The 19592-nt window shown below is 50.1% G+C and overlaps 1 protein-coding gene across 1 annotated transcript in view; it reads right to left on the bottom strand.

Moving 5' to 3' along the window:
* Nucleotides 1-19592, bottom strand: part of GCN1 (GCN1 activator of EIF2AK4) — a 63102-nt gene that overhangs the window by 12534 nt on the left and 30976 nt on the right. The window contains exons 25-45 of the mRNA XM_004591884.3: nucleotides 19029-19184; nucleotides 18454-18635; nucleotides 17665-17745; nucleotides 17221-17364; nucleotides 15933-16060; nucleotides 15583-15772; nucleotides 15313-15383; nucleotides 12637-12802; nucleotides 12177-12371; nucleotides 11584-11830; nucleotides 10782-10903; nucleotides 10408-10522; nucleotides 9456-9635; nucleotides 7308-7528; nucleotides 6192-6260; nucleotides 5925-6063; nucleotides 5639-5835; nucleotides 5312-5454; nucleotides 3291-3408; nucleotides 2990-3205; nucleotides 68-232 (exon numbers count right to left, since the gene is read on the bottom strand). Of these exons, the coding sequence (XP_004591941.2) occupies nucleotides 68-232; nucleotides 2990-3205; nucleotides 3291-3408; nucleotides 5312-5454; nucleotides 5639-5835; nucleotides 5925-6063; nucleotides 6192-6260; nucleotides 7308-7528; nucleotides 9456-9635; nucleotides 10408-10522; nucleotides 10782-10903; nucleotides 11584-11830; nucleotides 12177-12371; nucleotides 12637-12802; nucleotides 15313-15383; nucleotides 15583-15772; nucleotides 15933-16060; nucleotides 17221-17364; nucleotides 17665-17745; nucleotides 18454-18635; nucleotides 19029-19184 (3245 nt within the window). The remainder of the gene's footprint in view (nucleotides 1-67; nucleotides 233-2989; nucleotides 3206-3290; nucleotides 3409-5311; nucleotides 5455-5638; nucleotides 5836-5924; nucleotides 6064-6191; nucleotides 6261-7307; nucleotides 7529-9455; nucleotides 9636-10407; nucleotides 10523-10781; nucleotides 10904-11583; nucleotides 11831-12176; nucleotides 12372-12636; nucleotides 12803-15312; nucleotides 15384-15582; nucleotides 15773-15932; nucleotides 16061-17220; nucleotides 17365-17664; nucleotides 17746-18453; nucleotides 18636-19028; nucleotides 19185-19592) is intronic.

Genomic DNA, 19592 nt, shown 5'->3' on the forward strand with positions numbered 1-19592 from the left:
CCACAGGGCAGGGCAGACGGCGTGGGGGGCACCATGGTTCCTCCGCCAGCTGGGAGCAGATACTCACAGCGTCGCGGCTGGTGGACTTCATGATCTCGCTCAGGCCGATGCACACGCCCTGCCTCTCGTCACTCTTCGGGGACCTCAGGCCCTCTTCGAGGATGGGGATGATCTCGGGGAGGATCTTCTCCCCTAACTTCCGCACGAGATCACCCAGTGTCCTCGCTGCAATCTGTCGACAGAGACCAAACACAGCATCAACTGCCTGTGAACCCAGGACACCCAACGCCGACACGACGATGGCCAGGGACCCTCTCTGGCATCGCTAAAATACTAACTTACTTCTCCAAATGCTCCCACCCTTGAACTGCTTCCAGAGGTTCACAAAACACAACAGAAACTCATTTCCTATGGGGTGAGTGTTTCAGTACTGCTGGCAATGCTGGTGCCCAGCATCTGAGTACCAGCAAATGCCTGAGCGCCAGCTCGTCCCAGATGCTCTGCGCCCAGTTCAGGTCCCTGCTGAGGCACCTGAGACACCAACAGCAGACGGCCTGCCATCCATGTGGGAGAGCAGGTTGGACTTGTCGGCTGTAGTCTGCTGTGGAAGCCACCTGGGAAGTGAACCAGTGTACTGAATTTTTTATTCCCCCTTTCCCTGTGTTGCCCTGCTTTGCAAATAAATGGATAAATAAATCTTTAAACAAAAATCTCTGGAGAAGGCGCAGTGGCTCAACAGCCTGCTCCTCTTCTGATCCAGCTCTCTGCTTGCAGCCTGGGAAAGGGGGAAGAGGATGGTCTAAGTCTTGGGCCCCTGCACCCACATAGGAGACCCACAGGAAGTTCCTGGATCCTGGCTTCAGGTCAGCTCTGGCTGTTATAGCCACTTGGAGTGTAAACCAACAGACGGAAGTTCTTTTTCTCTCTTTCCTCTCTGTAAATTCACCTTTCCAATATGAATAAGTCTTCCAAAAAAAAAATCTCTACACAATCTAAAGCAAGAGATGACACCTTTTATAAGAGTACTTCAGAAAATCATGAACAGATGTTACTGAAAATGTTTTAGCTTAGTACAAAAATGTTTTTGAGATCTATAGTTTTTCATTATACATTTTCATGTACAATAAAAGTCAGCAATAAAATAAACATAAACATTTACTTCCATTTTCTACGAACTTTTCAAGTCCCCTCACATATGAACATAAAGCCCATCATACGCTGCACAACCAAGGACCACTTTCTCTGGAAACTTAACCCTATGTTCTTACCAAAGGGAGCTGACTGTGGAACAAACACTTTGAGGAAAAAACCCATCTGCTCTCCGAGGCCTCACGGAAACCCTTCTTTAGAGCCAAATGCACAACACGCTTGCCAGGGCTGGGGACTAGAAGTGGGCCAAGATGGCAGAACTAATCATGAGACCAGGCTGGGCCCCTTCTCCCAATTCCTGCCCAGCCAGCAGAGCAGCCTTGTCGCACACCAGGCACAGCTGGGTGGTTCTTACTCTTCAAACATTCCTAACACCCCTGCCAGACCATCTGTAGTGCTTAACTGATTAGCATCCATAACATTGATATCTAAATAATATCCATCTCCTTGACCATGTTACAGCTTACAAGGATAAGGAATGAAGCTGTTGGGACTGCTGTCTATGGCACCAGCATCGCATATGGGTGCCGGCACACCACATGGGCACCAGTTCAAGTCCCAGCTGCTCTTCTTCCAATACTTCCCTGCTAATGTGCCTGGAAAAGCAGCAGAGGATGGCCACCTGACTGAGGGGTTGGTGTGATGTCACGGCGGGCTACACCTCTGCCTGCAGTGCCAGCATCCCATATGGGTGCTGATTCATGTCTCAGGTGCTTCACTTCTGATCTAGCTCTCTGTTTTGGCTGCAAAGCAAGCAGGCAGTGGCCAAGGGCCTTGTGGGAGACCCAGAAGCTCCTGTCTTCAGACCAGCCCAGCTCCAGCCACCATGGTCCTTTGAAGAATGAACCAGTGCATGGAAAACCTGTCTCTCCTCTCTCTAACTCTGCCTTTCTAACAAAAATCAATAAATCTTTTAAAACAACAACCACAAATGAGGCTGCCTTTCTTCTCCATTAAGTCCCAGGGAAAGACTCCTGCTCAAAACCTGGAAGAATGGCTCAGCAGCTAAATCTTCACCTTGCGTGGGTCAAGATCCCACATAAACACCAATTCATGTCCCGGGGAATCTACTTCCCATCCATCTCCCTGCCTGTGGCCAGGGAAAGCAGTGGAGGATGGTCCAAGGCCTTGGGAACCTGCACCCACGTGGGAGACAAGGAGGAGGCTCCTGGCTCCTAGCTGCGAATTGGCTAAGTTCCAGCCACTGCGGCCACTTGGGGAGTGAACCAGCAGATGCAGCATCTGTCTCTCTGCTTCTCCTTCTCTCCATAAATCTGATCTGCCTTTCCAATAAAAACAAATCTTACACAAACAACAACAAAAATTCCTGCTTGGGCCCAGCGCCGTGGCCTAGCGGCTAAAAGTCCTCACCTTGAAAGCCCCGGGATTCCATATGGGCGCCGGTTCTAATCCCGGCAGCTCCACTTCCCATCCAGCTCCCTGCTTGTGGCCTGGGAAAGCAGTCGAGGACGGTCCAATGCTTTGGGACACTACGCCCGCGTGGGAGACCCAGAGGAGGTTCCTGGTTCAAGCTTCGGATCGGCACAGAACTGGCCGTTGCACTCACTTGGGGAGTGAATCATTGGACGGAAGATCTTCCTCTCTGTCTCTCCTCCTCTCTGTATATCTGACTTTGTAATAAAAATAAATAAATCTTAAAAAAAAAAATTCCTGCTCAACACATACTAGATGCTTAAAGATAATCTGCAAACAAACTAAATAACTAAACACTTCCCTGTTTAAAGACACTAGGGCCTCTGCCAGGCCCTATATCTGATTTCTAGACTCTCAAAAGGGGCATCAGGAATTAATGTGACAGAATAAGGCCCAGGAAATTTACCGTTCTTTTATCTGCACAAGTGCTGGCCAGGAAACCCAGCAGGAGCCCAAAGAGGGTAGGCAGGATCTCTCGCAAGGTGCGAGGGGTATTGGAGACGACAATCTTCCAGACGTGCAGGGATGCCTGCCGCACCACCAGCTGGGTGTCGGAGCGGCCCATGTACAGCCCTGCTAGCACCCGGTTCCGGCGATCCACTCCCAGGGCAGTGATGATAGCCTGCAATCAGGGGAAAGAACACAGGGTGGGCAAAGCTCCCGGGCACAGGCCCCAGAAGGAATGCCAACCGAACCCAGGCACACACCTTGTTGGATTGTGCGGTCCCAAAGTTATCATCCTCAGAGGCAGTTTCTGTTGTCATCTTCCCAGTGACCCCCGAGATGTGGAACAGGAGATCCCCGAGGAGCTGAACGGAACTGAACCTGTGAGGAGCCAAAACAATATCCACAGCTGCACAAGGCGGTCTTGGGGCACAGCCCAGCCCTGGAGGAACACACTCCCGCCGGCCTCAGAGCGGCTCTTGGAATGGGAAATGACTGCAAACAATTTCCATTTCTTTCCACATATTTTCTAGTATTTGTACTTACTGGTTGTACTAATGATCATACAGAATTCAAATAATGGAAAAAACAAGCATGTATAAAAATTGCTACACACTAAAAGTTGGAAGAAAGTATTAGAAAGCCAAAAAATGGGGAGGGGAGAAAACAGGTAACTAGAAAGATATCAGAAGTGGAAAAAGCAGGAAACCTTAAAAGGATAAACATTTTTACCCTCAAATTAAATTAGGTTTAGTGCTTTTACTATTTAGAAAAAAAATATTCTGAGCCAGCACTGTGCCATAGCCAGTAAAGCCACCGCCTGTAACGCAGGAATCCTATATGGGCACTGGCTAGAGACCTGGCTGTTTCACTTTCAATCCAGCACCCTGCTAATGTGCCTGGGAAAACAAAGCAGCCAACGATGGCCCGAGTGCATGGGCCCCTGCACCCATGTGCATGATCCAGAAGAAGCTCCCAGCACCTGCCTTCAGCCTGTGCAGCCATTTGAGTAGCATACTCAATACTCTCTTACTGTAACTCATTATAACGTAATACAGAGAGTAAGCACTGCAGCACAGCGGGTTAAGCCTCCCCTATCAGAGCATCAATCTCAAGTCTTGGTTTGTCTACCTCTGATCCAACTTCCTGCTAATGTGCCTGAGAAAGTAGCAGAAAAAACTGCCCAAATGCTTGGGTTCCTGCCACCAACTGGACGATCCAGGTGGAATCCTAGGTTCCCGGCTTTAACGTGGACCAGCCCTGGCTGTTGTGGCCATTGTGGGAGTGAACCAGTGGATGTAAGACACTGCTGACTCTGCCTATTCTCTCTCTACTTCTCTGTCGTTCCAATGAACAGTGAACAGGAGCCAGTGCTGTGGTGCAGCACATTCCTGCAACCCCAGCATCCTCCATCAGAGTGCCTGGTGTGAGTCCTGAGTCTCCACTCTTCCAACCCAGTCTCCTGTTACTGTGAGCGGGAGACAGCGATGATGCCCCAGTACTGGGGCTCCTGCCCTGCAAGCGAGACATTCTGATGGATCCTGGATTGTGGTTTTGCTCTGGTCTAGCCCCAGCTGTTGTTGGCATTTAGAGAGCGAACCAGCAGATAGAAGACATCTCTCTGTGTGTGTGCCACCTGCTTTTCAAATAAATAATTTTTTGGTAAAATTATATCCAAACTAGAATTAAAGAAATAGAGAAAAACAAAGGATGAGGATAAACCACCACTGGGTCTTGCACCACCCAGGCGAATGCCCTAGCCCGCTCAAGATAGCATTGTGCCCACTTTTTGACCACTCACAGACACATAAACATCCCCAAACATGAGAACTGCGCCTGCACCAAATGGCCAGGCCACATCCTCTGTTGCCCTTCAAAACTCCATCAGAGTTTTCTATATTCTTTCAGAGCTTTCAACCATTCGTTGTAATGGTTGAATAAAACATATTGTATAAATGTGCTAACAACTGCTAATTTTTTCAAATGTTAGATAATACTGCGACAAGCATCATTCACTGGACCAATATTTTGTCAGAATAAATTCCGACAAGCGGAATTTCCAGATTAGGTATCTTAATTGAAATCTTAATACAAAGTGGAGGACCGCACAGAGGGAACTTTCAAAGAAGAATCAGAAAGTTGGGAAGTTTTCTGTGGCATTTGGTGAAAAGTAAGGGTCTGGATAAAGCAGAAAGGTCTGGGCAACACTCTGCCTTCGATTTCTCAATAGAGTTCCCAAGTACAAAGAGCCCAGCCCACTGGTCCACCCAGCTCATGCTCTCACCGAATTCTCCAGAGGTCGTCAAAGAGGCCTTGCTCCAGCTGGGGCAGCAGCAACGCGATAGCCGTCTCGGCGTACATGGAGATGACCCGCTGGCCTGCACGCAGGGCAGTGTCACGCACAAACTCATTCTCATCTGCCAGAGCCTGGGCACATAAAAGGTGGATCAGCCAGGGACACCTTCCCTGGGTACTCAAACCAAACGAAAATGGGGCTCCTTGAAGAACCAATGAGAGGCCCCAGTTACAGGCAGACCGAGCAACTCTAGGAGAGCACCCACAGCCTGTTCGCTCATTTTTTTTTAGACTCAGCATGATGACTGGTACCTACTTTGAGGATACAGGGGATGATGGGTCCCACATAGGGAGTGAACTTGTCCCCAAAGGTGATGGGCAGGTAGTTGAACATCATAATGTAGCCATCTCGAACATGAGGTGCAATGTCCATTTTACTGGCTGTAGCCACAATTTCTGGCATCAGCTTCTCCAACTTCTCTACTCCCAAGCCAGCCATGACCTCAGCCAACCCTGCAATGTAAGGACATAATGAACCCTACTGGAGCTGGGGGCCCCTGGAGGCATCCCCTGTCTGGCCTCTGGGCCCACTCTGGCCTCACCTTGTGCAGCACCAGAACGATCCACAGAACTCTGTTCATAGGTCAGCGTCTCCATCAGCCACGGCAGCAAGTCCTCAAAACAGGACTCTCCCATGCCCTTCACCATGGCCCCCAGAGCCTTGGCAGACACAGTGCGCACCTGTCAGGGATGGTAAGGAGATGCGGCTCATCAGGGCAGCCATGTAAATCTCCCCTCTACCTGATGACAGTAACAATTTCTGTAGGACTGGGCCACAACATGATCTTATCCCCTCAAGTTTCACTCACCTCAGGCACGGGGTCCAGAAGAGAGGCTTTCAGACCAGGTGTTACACTGGGCAGGTAAGGAGCCAAGTCCTGCAACAACACAGAAGGTGAGTCGGGCAAGAGACCCAATTCCTGTTTTCTCCAGGACCCATGTGACTGTGAACCCTACCTGCAACACTGTGCTGACAAGGAGTGCTTAAGAAGGAAAACCCAACTGCTCAGAGAACAGGGGTGGGGAGACAGGCCAAGAACATTCCTCCTCTGTTTCCTTGAAGGAACAATTACTCTGGGAAATAGGCAAGGGTCCCCAGACCCACCCTTAGCAGGTCACAGAGTCACCACAGCTACAGGCCAAAGCTCTTATTCCTCCTACTCTTCTCCTGGGACCCAGGCCTGCCCAGACTTCAATGTTTAGTAAATTATTGCTGCTACATTCCTTTCACAACTTCTTTACCATTTTCCCTTTTGCACCTTAAAATGTTTATGGCTCTTGATGTAGCATTCAGTTTTAGGGAGTCATTTTAAAGATAGAAAAAGCCTTATGTTCATTGCAGCATCTCTTAAAATAGCAAATAAACCTTGGACACTATATGACCAACGCTAGCATTACATAAGTTATGGAATATACACTAGGAATATTGCATAAGTATTAAAAATCAGTTTTATGAATAATGTATTAGAAAGTTTATGTTTGGGAATATAATTCTTTTAACAGAGCAAAAAAACATTAACACAAATTTCTTTATGGGCAAAACTTGATTTTTTCTAGGACTGACATGAGTTTTCCATCTCATCTCCGTTTCCCCACAGCCTCAACAAACAAAGCAGAGCAGGGTAACTGAAGCAAATCTTCCAAACCAGGTTAAACTCCTCTGACAAGCTGACAGAGCAAATGCTCTCAACAAGCAAGTGCTGCAATCAAAGCAGCGGTGACTTTACCAGCACTTCTCCATGCCCAAAATGGGGAGGCCTCCCCGAAGACTAAGCTAAACAGGACTTGAACCAGGGTGCTGCAAGGTGCCCCCAGAGCCCAGTTATTTACCTCTGCCTATATCCCCCCATCTGCCATGGCAAGGACACACACCCTGAACCAGCCTCTGGTGGTCTGTCCCACTCCATCCCCAGCTGGGCTGCTACCTTCTGATCTGTCAGGGAGTACATGTTGCCAATAATCTGCGCTGCCATCTTCCGTGTGTCTGTAGAACGGTCCTGGAAGGCTCTCTGGACGATGGGCATGATGAGCGCCAGGGATGGGGCATCAATGAAATGGACAAACTTGGTGTCCAGTAGGGTCTGCAGGCACTTCTGGGTCTTTCTTGAGGGGTCCGTCAGGGCGTCCAGCAGCACTGGGGCAATGGCTACAGGTCCACACAGGAGAGAGGCTGGCTGTGCAACGCTGGGTAACGGCAAGGTTACGGACCCTCGGACCCACAGTGGCTCAGGACAAAGGGGACCCCACAGCAGCTCCTCCCTGGAGCCCCACAAGTTGCCCACTAGGAAAGCCAGCCTGTCTGCTACGAGTGCTCCTTGCCCACTCGACAGGAAGTACAGGTGGCCACGGGGGCAGCAGCTAGCACCCTGTGCTCCAGAGCAGTGACCTAGCAGGGCAGCTGTCAGCTGGTTTCACTACACACTGAGCAGCAGCCACAGAGCTACGCCTCACAGGAGTGTTTCTTGGGCACCACAGGCCTTAGCCTACAACCAGTCACTCAAAAGCAGTTTTGTGAAGTTTCTTTATAAGAAACCAAAAGCCTGTGAACCAGTGGTGGGAGGGAAGCTCACAGGGCTTACAGCAGCAAAGATCAGATAAGAGCTTTTCTAGCACTGAGCTTAAGCAGCCTGGTAGGAGGGATTCCAGGAGGGATAGCTGGCTTCTCCCTTCCACAAGCACAGGGAGCTTAACCACCATAAAGACTCATGCTAGGGACTGGCATCATGCTAGTGGCGTAGGCTGCTGTGTGAACTGCTGGCTTCGACATGGGCACTGGTTCAAGTCACAGATACTCCACTTATGTGTCTTGGAAGGCAGCAGAAGATGGACCTGAGTCCTGGGGACCCTGCCACTCCTATGAGAAACTTGGATGAGCTCCTGGCTTCAGCCCAGCCCCTGTCCTCGCAGACATCTGAGGAATGAATCAGCAGATGGAATACCTCTCTCCATTGACTCTGCCTATTTCCTGCTATCCAACGAATTATTATTAAAAACAAATGATTTCAAAATGATCAAAAGACTTCAGGAAGTGCTCTAAAGATGTATAAATGGTCAACAACCACATGAAAGGTGGTTCAGCATTACTGGCCAGTAGAGAAACACAAATTAGATGACAAGTGTTTGTGACTGAAACCCTTATCCATTGCTGTGAAGTATGTTAATGGCAGTCATTGGGACATTGAAAAATGGCCTCTCAAAAAGTGAAACTGAGACCAGTGTTGTGGTGCAGTGAGTTAAGCCACTACCTGCGATACCGACACCCCATGTGGATGCTGGTTCAACTCCTAATTGCTCCACTTCTGATCCAACTCTTTGCATATACACCTGAGGAAGCAGCAGCTGAATTCACAGGGGCACAGAGATGAACAATGGTTTCAGAGGCTAGGGAGTGGAGCAAGTGACCGCTTAAGCAGCTGGATCCCTGCAACCTACATGGGAGGCCCAGAATGGGTTCCTGGCTCCTGATCTCAGTATCAGGTGTAGGTATCTGAGGGTGAACCAGCCAACAAGAACTCTTTACTTCTTTCTCCTCTCTATGCCTCACAAATAAATGTCTCTTCAAAAAAGCAAAACAAGGGAAAAAATAAAAAGGACTCCATCGCTTTCTGAATCAAAAGGTATCTGGCAATATTCCAGTTGAAATACATACTGTCTGAGCACAGACACTCAAACCAGAAACCTGCAAGTACAAGCAGGCGAGTACAGTCAAGGGGATTAATGCTTTCATCCACTACACTCCTGGAAAGACATGAAACAGGAAGTTCCCCCAAAAAGGCAGATACCTGGGATGGCATCAAGGGGGACTAGGGTGCTGCTCAACTCTGTTGCCTCATTTTTACCCAGAACTTAAGGGTCTCTGAGTAAAGCTTCTTTGGGTGTCCCCGTGAGTAGCCAATGACACCTCCAGACTACTGAGAGAACAAATTGCTTTCAAGCTACCTTCTCAGCATTTAGAAGACACCCTAACGAGATAGAGTGGGCATGTTTCCTATGCCATTCAAAGGTCTGGGACGAGAGGTGACTTTCAGGGGTGGTAGGGAAGGGAAAGCAGTGCCCTGGGAGGGCACACATACCCAGAATCTCCGGGTTCCTGATGACAGAGCCAATCTGCCGGAGGGCCTGCTGTCCCGCCTTCTGAACTTTGACGTGGGAGTCTGTCAGCACCTCTGTGAGCTTGGGCACAATGTTGGGCAGGCAGGACGACAGCTGCTTGGGAGCACAGTATGCCATGGCCCCAAGCAGTTCCACTGACCCTACAGACAGCAGAAACACATCCAGCAGTAAGCTACAGGGCACAAGGCTAGCAAGTCACCTGGGCTGGCTACTGCATGGGGAGGGGACATACGGACTGCTCTACAGACCATATCCAAGTAGTCCCTAGGAGAGGGGCTGACCAGCTCTAGCAGAGGGAACAGAAAGTTCTTGAGGTTGCTGAGCCTAGGAGCCCCATGAGGGGCAGTGTAGGGGAAAGAAGCCGACCAAGATGGGGGTGACCTGGCTTAGCACTCACGGTGCTCTGAGGCCCAGTCACTGATATGCTCCTCTAGAACTGGGATGCTTTGAATAATAGGGCAAAGCATGAAGTACCAAGGGAGAGGCCATGTGGAAGGGGGCTTCCAACCTCAAAACCCCCACACCACCATCTCTCCTGCTCTCCACAATCGAACAAGCTCTACTTCCAAGTCTTGCATATTAGACAATAGTATATATATATATATATATATATATATATATATATAAGAATTTTACTGAGGAAAAAAATGCTTGAAAGCCACAGAACTAGTCACCGAGTGGCCCTAAAGCTCTACAATGTCCTGTGTTGGGGGCTGCAGCCTGTCCGTGTTGATTTGGGCATGAAAGCATACCAACCATACAAGGACAGAGCTGCCCAAAGGCACGGAGTCCTGGGCTTCTCCCTGGGCTGGACTCCCACACACAGGGCAAGAACGGAGCCTGCCCCAATCCCTGCTGAGAGCAGTTTCCAGAACAGGAAGGCAAGAAGGAAGACAGAAGAAGCAACCATACCGGCTTTGGTCCTCCAGGACTCCTCCTCCAGGGCCGCCAGCAGGGAGGGGAGCACCAGCTTCACCCCGTGAGCACTCAGGTTGCTCATTACAGCTTTGGCACAATCATCTGCAGCCTCAAGGAAGGAGAGAAGACGTTCAGGGGCCTCCTCACCCACACAAGGGCCCAGTGCTCATGCACATCCCAGGGCCCTCCAGGGAGTGTCATTCACCAGGTGTTTGTATCAAACCCGCCCAGCACGGCAGAGAAAGCCGAGAATACACACCAGTTGCCAGAGCCTGGGGTGCAGGCAGGACGAACATTCACCATCCCAGAGTCTCCCTGGCTGGGCCTCACCAGCAGGTGCCACGGTTATGTGTGAGCTTGGAACTTACCTCACGCACGTACTGGTTTCCGTCCCCGAAGCAAAGCAACAGGTGGGGCAGCACATGAACCACATAGGGCTCGAAAAGCTTGCCCAGCATGGTGCAGAGCATCTCAAAGGCAAACAGGGCTCCTAGGGTGAGAGAAGACGGGTTCGCTGGGACTGACAGGGGACTGCGAGGGCTGGCCATGTTTTTGCACCTCTTCACTCTCTAGGCAGCTGTGAGACTGACGTGCAGCACACAGTGTCTCAGCTCCAGCAGCCACACAGCAGGGTTATGGCAGACACAGCCACAGCAGCAGGCATGCATCACTGCTCAGTACTAACGGCTAGCACGACACACAGAGTCTCTCCAACAAAAGGGTACTGATGAGTTATAAAACAGAAAGTTCAGCAGCTGGCTTTACGGGCACTGGTTTAAGTCCCAGCTGCTCCACACCTGATCTAGCTCCCTGCTAACTTGTCTGGGAAAATACAAGAAGGTGGCCCAAATGCCTGGGCCCCTAGTATCCACGCGGAAGACTAGATGGCAATCTGAGCTCCAAGTTTCAGCCTGGCCCAGCGCTAGCCACTGTAGCCATTTGGGAAGTGAACCAGCAGATGAAAAGATATGAAAGATCTTTTCCTGTCCCTCCTTCTTTCTATAACTGTACCTTTCAAATAAATAAATCTAAAAAAAAAAAAAGAAGAAGTAGAAAAGCTCAGGTCAAGTTAGCATGGCCCTGGTACTGCCCATATAGGCACCAATCCACAAGTTGGGGAAAGAAGGCCATGTTCCTTCCTCCACCGGCATCAAGCTCAGACACACTCACCCTCTCGCCGGCGGAAGTTCTTCTTGTCCTGGATGGCATCAGTCAGCGCTGCCATCATTTCCTGCTGCTTCAGTGACAGGATGCCCAGGCCCTTCACCAGGCCTGCCAGGCCGTAGGCGGCCCCTTTGCGCTCTGCATACTTGTCTGACTCCAAAAGCTGTTGCATGAGCCTTTGGATCATCCCCCCGGCATCCTCCTTGATGGCTGGCACAAGGGGCGGCAGGCAGCTCGCCACGGACTCCTGCACCTATGGGAGGGGACACCACATCAGCACAGCAAGCACAACTACTGCATTTTGGTGACTCACAATCCTCTACAGCACCTACAGCTAAATGTCACCTAGCCCCACCTCAGTTCCTCCTGAGGGTATCCTGAGACAAGACACAGTGTTTCATAACCCTCTCATGACATGCATGTCCCATCAGGGTGCACACTACAATGGGCTGGTGACTACCTACCAGGATCTCCCCGGGGAGAGGGAATGACTCCTCACAGATGATCATCCCACCTTGCTCTCAGCATCCCTCTGTGTATCTTAAGTCAGATCCCAATTCTTAATCAGGTTTGTGGGCCCCAGATCAGGCCACCAGTACCTGCTGGGAGGGTGTGGAGAGGGCAGCAATAAGCTTGGCAACAATGGGCTTCACTTTGGGGTCGCTCTTGTCCAGGTGCTTTGCCAGAGAGCCCATCAGAACCACCACACTCTGCCGCACGGCATCATAGCTGGCATCATTGGGCGCATTCTTCAGGAATTCCTCAAATACTGGCAGCAGCGAGTTGACATTCTCCTAGAAATAAAGGCACCCAGAATATAAGGCTGCGTCTGGGGACCAGAGTCTTTGCTCAAGGATCAAGCCTAAGCCTGGCTCTGAGACAGACATCCTAACAAGCCACACAGCAAGGCCAGAAGGTTTCCCCAAAGGCCACAGCAGAAAACCTCTCTGCGTCTTTTAGGCTCAAAAGAAACAGAAATGTGATTTTGCACCAATAGCTAGCACTTCTGTGTCCATGGCTCAGCCCTGTCTACGTGTATGGTGAAATGAACCTTCTTACCTTTCCATGGGTGTTCAGTGTTGCAAGGGCTGCATCTAACATGCACTTTCGGACATCTGGGTTTCGGTCATTGAGAGCATCAGGGACAAAAAACTGAAAGAGTGGCTTCACCTGAGAACTGTCCAAATACTGGGAGAGTTTATTCAGGGCCAAGGCCAAGCCACACCTGGGAAAAGAACGGAAGCATGTTGGCAAGCTAGATCTGATCTGGGGGCCTCTTTTGCTGACAGAAGCTTTCAACATATAGTTAAGAGCTCCCGTTGGCAGCAAACACTGCTACCAGGCAGAGGGGACAGCACAAAGCCCACTGCCCAAAGCTTACTCACTGGTCTGAAACAACCCACTTGTCCAACTAGGAGCCACCTATCATCCGTCCCAAGTTCACCTACTACAGTGACCTGCACACCTGAGTGTAATGCCATGCCAACTCTACCTCCAAAACAAGTTGTAAGAGAAAAGAGGGAAAAGGATCAAGATGTAAAGGTGCTTGTGGAAAACTGGCATTCTGAAACACATGTCAAGCTGCAGCATTTCACATGCAGTGCCCATCAAGTCTCAAGTGCTCTGCTTTCAAATCGCCTCCCTGCTAATATGTCCAGAAAGGTGACAGATGACGGTCCATGTACTTGGACCCCTGCCACCCACATGGATGCAGTTCCAGGCCCCTGGCTGCAGCCTGGCCCAGCCCTAGCTGCTGTAGGCATTTGTAAAACGAATCAGGGGATGGAAAAGCCTTCTCTCTGTGTTTCTCATTGTCACTCTTTTTTCAAATATTTATTTGTTTATTTAATTGGAAAGTCAATTTACAGAGAAGGAGACACAAAGATCTTTTATCTGCTGGTTCACTCCCCAAGTGGTCACCACAGCCAGAGCTGAGCTGAGCTCCTCCAGGCCTCCCACACGGGTGCAGGGTTTGTCCCAAGGCGGTGGGCCATTCCCTACTGCTTTCCCAGGCCACAAGCAGGGAGCTGGGCAGAACGGGAGCCGCCAGGACACAAACCGCCATGTGCAATGTTAGCACTTTAGTCACTACAGCTACAGGAACGTCCACGTTCCTTTTCAGAAACATAATCTTACAAAAAAAAAAAGAGAGAGAGATGTAAAAACACTGAGAAGCAAACAAACTCTACAAAGCCACAGTATACTGTTCTTTATAGCCAGAGTAGTAAGACGATCCCCAGTGCAAAAAATCTGTTCTACTCCTAGCTGCTGATGGTCTGGAATAGAAAAGAATTGAACCAAAAAGATGAGTTCAAGGTGATGAGCATGCTAATTACTCTGATTTGATCACTGCACAATGTACAGTTGGTCCAACACAGGATAAAAAATAGGGGTGGTGGACATTTGGTAGAATAGTCTAGAAATCCACATGTCACATCACAGTGCTTGGGTTCAAGTCCTACCTCAGCTCCTGATTCCAGCTTCCTGCTGACGTACACCCTGAGAAGCAGTACCTGATGGCTTAGGTGTTTAGAACTCTGCCAACCACATGGGAGACCTGGACTGAATTTCTGGCTCCCAAGCACGTGGAAAGTGAACCAGTAGATAAAATCTTTCCCCTTCTCTCTCAGTCTCTCTCAAAAACATAAAAGGAAAAGAAAGACGAGCCCATAGGCCATTCAACACTGACAAACTCCACCAAGTGCAGGCTGACACCACTCTGAGCTGTGCGGCTGCCCTGGGAGGTGTCTTCCAGCCGCATACTCACCCATCCACATATGCCTAACCATCCAAATGCTTCCTGTGGGCTCTGAGCGAAAAGAGACCTAATAAATCACTGAGCATTTTACAGAGTTTTGTTTTTTCTAATAAATTTTTACTCACTTATTTGGTATTTATTGAAAAAGTGGAGAGGGAAACTGAGAGAGACAAACCAAGAGACCTTCCATCTACTGGTTCGCTGCCCCAAATGCCTGCAACAGCCCAGCCTGGGCTACACCAAAGCGAGGAGCCTGAAATTCAATCCAGGTCTCACATGAACGGCACGAGTCCCAGTCCCTGAGCTGCCACCTGCTGCCTCCCGAGGTATGCTTTAGTCAGGAGATGGATGGGAAGCACAGCCAGGACTCAACGCAGGCACCCCAAATGGAGTCTTAAGCAGAGCCAGGACTCAATGCAGGCACCCCAAATGGAGTCTTAAGCAGAGCCAGGACTCAACGCAGGCACCCCAAATGGAGTCTTAAGCAGAGCCAGGACTCAACGCAGGCACCCCAAATGCAGTCTTAAGCAGAGCCAGGACTCAACGCAGGCACCCCAAATGCAGTCTTAAGCAGAGCCAGGACTCAATGCAGGCACCCCAAATGGAGTCTTAAGCACAGCCAGGACTCAACGCAGGCACCCCAAATGCAGTCTTAAGCAGAGCCAGGACTCAACGCAGGCACCCCAAATGCAGTCTTAAGCAGAGCTGTCAAATATCCGCACCTACAGACTATGCCCTTCACACACTTGAGGAAACAGGTTTAAAAAAATTAAAATAAAAATCATGCCAACATTCTTAGAGCTGGCAGAGGACGGAGGGCTCAGTACCTGAGCTTCGGTCCCAGGAACTTTGAGGAAGCCTTGCTTTTTCTTTTTAAGGCATCATTATGCCCCGCTGTCTCCACACAGCCCCACCCACCAATCCACTGCATCTTGCCAAGAACAGAGTGGAACGGGACTGAAACAGTGGTTACATACCTGGCTTCCCACTGATCTGGAGGAGATTCAGAAATAACTCGTCCCAAAGCATCCAGCACTGGCGGTGGCCGCTACAACAGACAACAAGATGAATCCTCTGCAGTGCTTTCCCCAGCCCAGAGCAGCAGATCTACAGCTAAGCATAGGGACTATGAGGTGGGAAACCTGTGGTCACAGCCACTGTGAGCCCCAAGACTCCTGTCCAGAGCAGAGAGGACTGAGCAGAGTTTCACCGAGCTCCAACCACCCAGAACCCAGCAGGGCACTCACATAGAGCTTCTCCTGGTAGATCTCCATGAGCCTGCCCATCACCTCTGCTGCCTTGTGCTGGTAACATGCCACCGCCTGAGAGAGGGCATCAGCTCCAGCCTGCCTCACAGCTGCCTCATGATAGATTACATCATCAATCAGCAAGGAGCAGAGGTCTGGCTGCAGATTGAGGTTCATGGTCGACCACAACCTGTGGCAGGCAAAGGTGGGTACAGCTCAAGGAAGGAATCACAGCACATCTGCTGCCCATTCTAACCCCCAGACCTTCTCACTGACCCCAGTCACACTGCATCTGGTTAATTCCCAACAGGGGGGGGAAGACAGAGCAGCCTCCTCCTCCTGGCTCTCACCTCTCAGCCAGCTTCCTGATGTCCTCCTCCTTGTCAAACCTGACCACCCAGAGCCTCCGCAGAAGGTTCAAGCCATTCTTCTCGTCAGTATCAGGTGCTGGCAACACCATGTGCAGTTCCATCAGCCCCTAGGAAGGGGGAGATTTTCTATGTGAGGCAGGACCCTTTAGTTTCTCTTCCACCTCCTCACCACTCTCAAGGCTGCACTATGAGCCACGAGCTCATTGTGACTATATTTAAACTTAAACCAATAAAAAAATCAAACCCTCGTTTCCTCAATACTGCCAGCACATCTCAAGTACACCACAGCCACACGTGACAAGCACAGATACAAAATGTCTTACAATCACTACAGACAATGTCAGCAGATAGCACTGGTCCAGGCACTGCTGTCAATCAGCTCAATTTGCTGCCTGCTTAGGGTCTCCCCAAATGCCTTTGTTTTTATACACTGAGACTGTGTGATCGCACAATTTTTTTTAATGTAAAAATTAATTCTACGGACGCAGCATTGCGGCATAATGGAATAAGTCATTGCCTATGACCCAGCAACAGCAGCCCATATACGAGCTCCAGCCCTGGTTGCTCTTCTTCAGATAACATGGTAACACGCCTGGGCCAAGTGCTTATGTGGAGACCTAGAGAGTTCCAGGCTCCAGGCTCTGCCCTGGCTCCGCCCCAGATATTGATCACATTTGGACATTAAGGCAGAAGATCTCTCTGCCTTCCAAATAAATAAATAAGTACTTTTTAAAAATTTAAATAAATAAGATAGACAAAACTTCAGAAAAAGTACAGTCTCTTCGTGCTCGCTTCGGCAATATATATACTAAAGTACAATCCCTTTGTTGAATAAATTTTGGGGGAAAACTTGTCATATTGCTGTCCATAACTTTTCATATTTTTACTAGTAACCAGTCACGCAGCCACAGCAAAAAGCTACAGATCAACACTGATCAACCAATGCTTTTTCATTCCAAGGGGATGCTTCAGGTGTGGTCCAAAGCCACAAAGCAGTAGGTTGGTTAGGTTATCTGATCTTACCAGGTTTGTCTAAAAAAGTGCCAAGATCTCTATTCTAGCTTTAAAAAATAGGTAAGGGAAGAAACAGACATTAATATACCATGACAAGTGCTTAGTTTACTGAGTCTTGGGACCTTGAATCACTCCTGTCATCTCCATGTCTCCAACCCTTCCCATGAGAGTGAGGGCCATCCTCCTGAATCCTGAACACGCAAGTCTGCACTAGCACAGAGTGCCCGAGCCCCCACGGAGAGTGGACACACACCCGGAGTGAAGTCTCCCGCACGCTGGCACATGGGGACTGCAAGGCACTGAGCAGCACGTCCACCTCCTCTTGCTCTGCAAAGGCACAGCCCTCCTCGCCGCTGCTGCTGGCACACAGGGTGGTCAGGGTGTCTGCTGCCAGGACCTAAAGAAGACAACAACCTTCTGGCTTTATATGGGTTGGCAAAAGATTTATAATTGCAGTCAGTCAACAGGTTGCAGGAGATCTGAACACTGAACACCCACCCCTCAAAAGCTCATCTAGTGCTAGGACCCCAGCTCCCACTCAGGGGTCTCCAACAAAGCCCTTCACTAGCCAAGAATGTGCAGGCTGGCTCTCAAAAGCAGCTCTTCTGCCCAAATCCGACAGTGGGAGCTCAGAGAGGCACGTAACCTGGGCTCAGGGTCCTGAGTCACAGCAAGAGCCAACTGAAAAGCAGCTCACCTGAAGGCGGGGGGAGCCTGTCCCGATCACCCACGTCAGGAGACGCAGCATGGCCACTCGAGGCAGCAATTCCGGGCCATTCTAGGTCAGAACAGTAGAAAAATCAGGATAAAGTTGTGGGGAAGGTCTGTAACCAAGCCTGATGAACAGTCAAGTGGTATCCTCTTCCCCAAAGAACATTCTGGGCCACAAAATTGACTTCAGTGTAGAAGGTTCATTCATTTTCCAACAGAGTCAAGTATACTAATCCCAATCAACTGTGATCTTCAGGAACTAACACCAAATACACTCTGTGGTGTACTTGAAAGTCAGCGGGAGTGAAAGAGTGGATCCTACACAGTTGAAGAGGTACTCGGCTTTACACACAGATATTTCTCTTTAGAGAAAAGGAAACTCTTAGAACAAATCAGAACAAGCCCCATGACCTAGCTCTCCCACTCCCAAGACCTGTGCTACAAAACTGTTCACACCAGGCGTGCCAGGGCACACACAGGGCACATGCAGTGCTGCTCAACATGTGAAGTCAGACACAGGAGAGATGAATGAAGCATGGTGTAGGAACTCGTGTGACCAGGTCCACACTCACTGACTCATCTCTGCAGTCCCATCCTAAGAAACAGCAGGAGCTTCTTCTGCACTGAAACCATGCCGTACAACATGTGTAGCAACTATAGGTATATGAATCACACTTTGCACTTCCCCACAGAAATTCTAGAGCGCAGCAGGTCTCCGAAGTCCTGCCTCCCTGAACCCCCTCAACCATGGGCAGAGCAGAACTCCCCTGCCAACCTCATCCACACGGCCAGGCGGGGTGCCAGGGGAGGCCCTCAGCTGGGAGTGCACGGTGAGGATCTGAAGAATCTGGGCCATTCGCTCCTCGTCCTCCTCACTGTGGTGGGGCATCTCAGTCAGCACCATCTTCAGCAACGGGAAGACTAAGGAGAAGGCTGGTGCGGACAAGGGCGCAGCACCTGTAGGAGGGAGCAGGAAGTGGGGGTGATCCCACAGGCAGGGCAGCGCCACAGCTGAGGCCTCTGCACAGCCGGCACACACACAGGGCCACAAAGATGACAGCTGCTGACTCAAGCCAAATAAAGAGAATCCTGCTCCTGCCCTAAACCCTGCCCTAAACCCTGCCCTGAGGGAAAACAGAAGGGGACACCACACGCAAAAGGTAAACGGGATCATAGCAACTCAAAGAATACCAAGTCTCCACTCAAAACCTTTCATCTATTCCAGTCCATCCATTTTCCAGTTGATGAAACTTAAATCGGAGAGGAGGGGAGGGCCTAAAAACATGGACTCAGGAAGCCCCCTTGAGATGCTACAGGGTGGACCACCCTGTGTCCTGTCCCATCCCTTACCTGGCTCGCCCTTGCCCATCCTGCTGGGGGTGGTGTGGGTATGCAGCAGAGTCACGGCCCTCTTCACAGCCACTGGCAGGTCTTCCTGGCACCAGGACTTATCAAGAGCACACTCTGGCTTCAGCAGGCGCAGCGTCACATGGCTCACCAAAGTGCCTGTGACACAGAGAGGAAACCCAGAGGGGGGAGACTCAAACAGATCTGGGCCCGGCAGTTAGCCTAGTAGCCAAAGTCCTCGCCTTTAATGTGCCAGGATCCCATATGGGCACCGGTTCCTACTCCAGCTGCTCCACTTCCCATCCAGCTCCCAGTCTGTAGCCTGGGATAGCAATTGAGGATGGTCCAAAGCCTTGAGACCCTGCACCCACATGGGAGACCTGGAAGGGGCTCTTGGCTCCTGGCTTCAGATCAGCTCAGCTCCAGCCATTGCGGCCACTTGGGGAATAAACCAGCAGATGAAACATCTTTCTCTCTGCTTTTTCTTTTCTCTGTAAGTCTGACTTTCCAATAATAATAAATAAAACTTAAAAAAAAAAGACACAAGATCTGGCTCAGGCACAAAAA

The sequence above is a fragment of the Ochotona princeps genome, chromosome 29 (genome assembly GCF_030435755.1).
Source record: "Ochotona princeps isolate mOchPri1 chromosome 29, mOchPri1.hap1, whole genome shotgun sequence".
In the NCBI taxonomy this organism is placed as follows: domain Eukaryota; kingdom Metazoa; phylum Chordata; class Mammalia; order Lagomorpha; family Ochotonidae; genus Ochotona; species Ochotona princeps.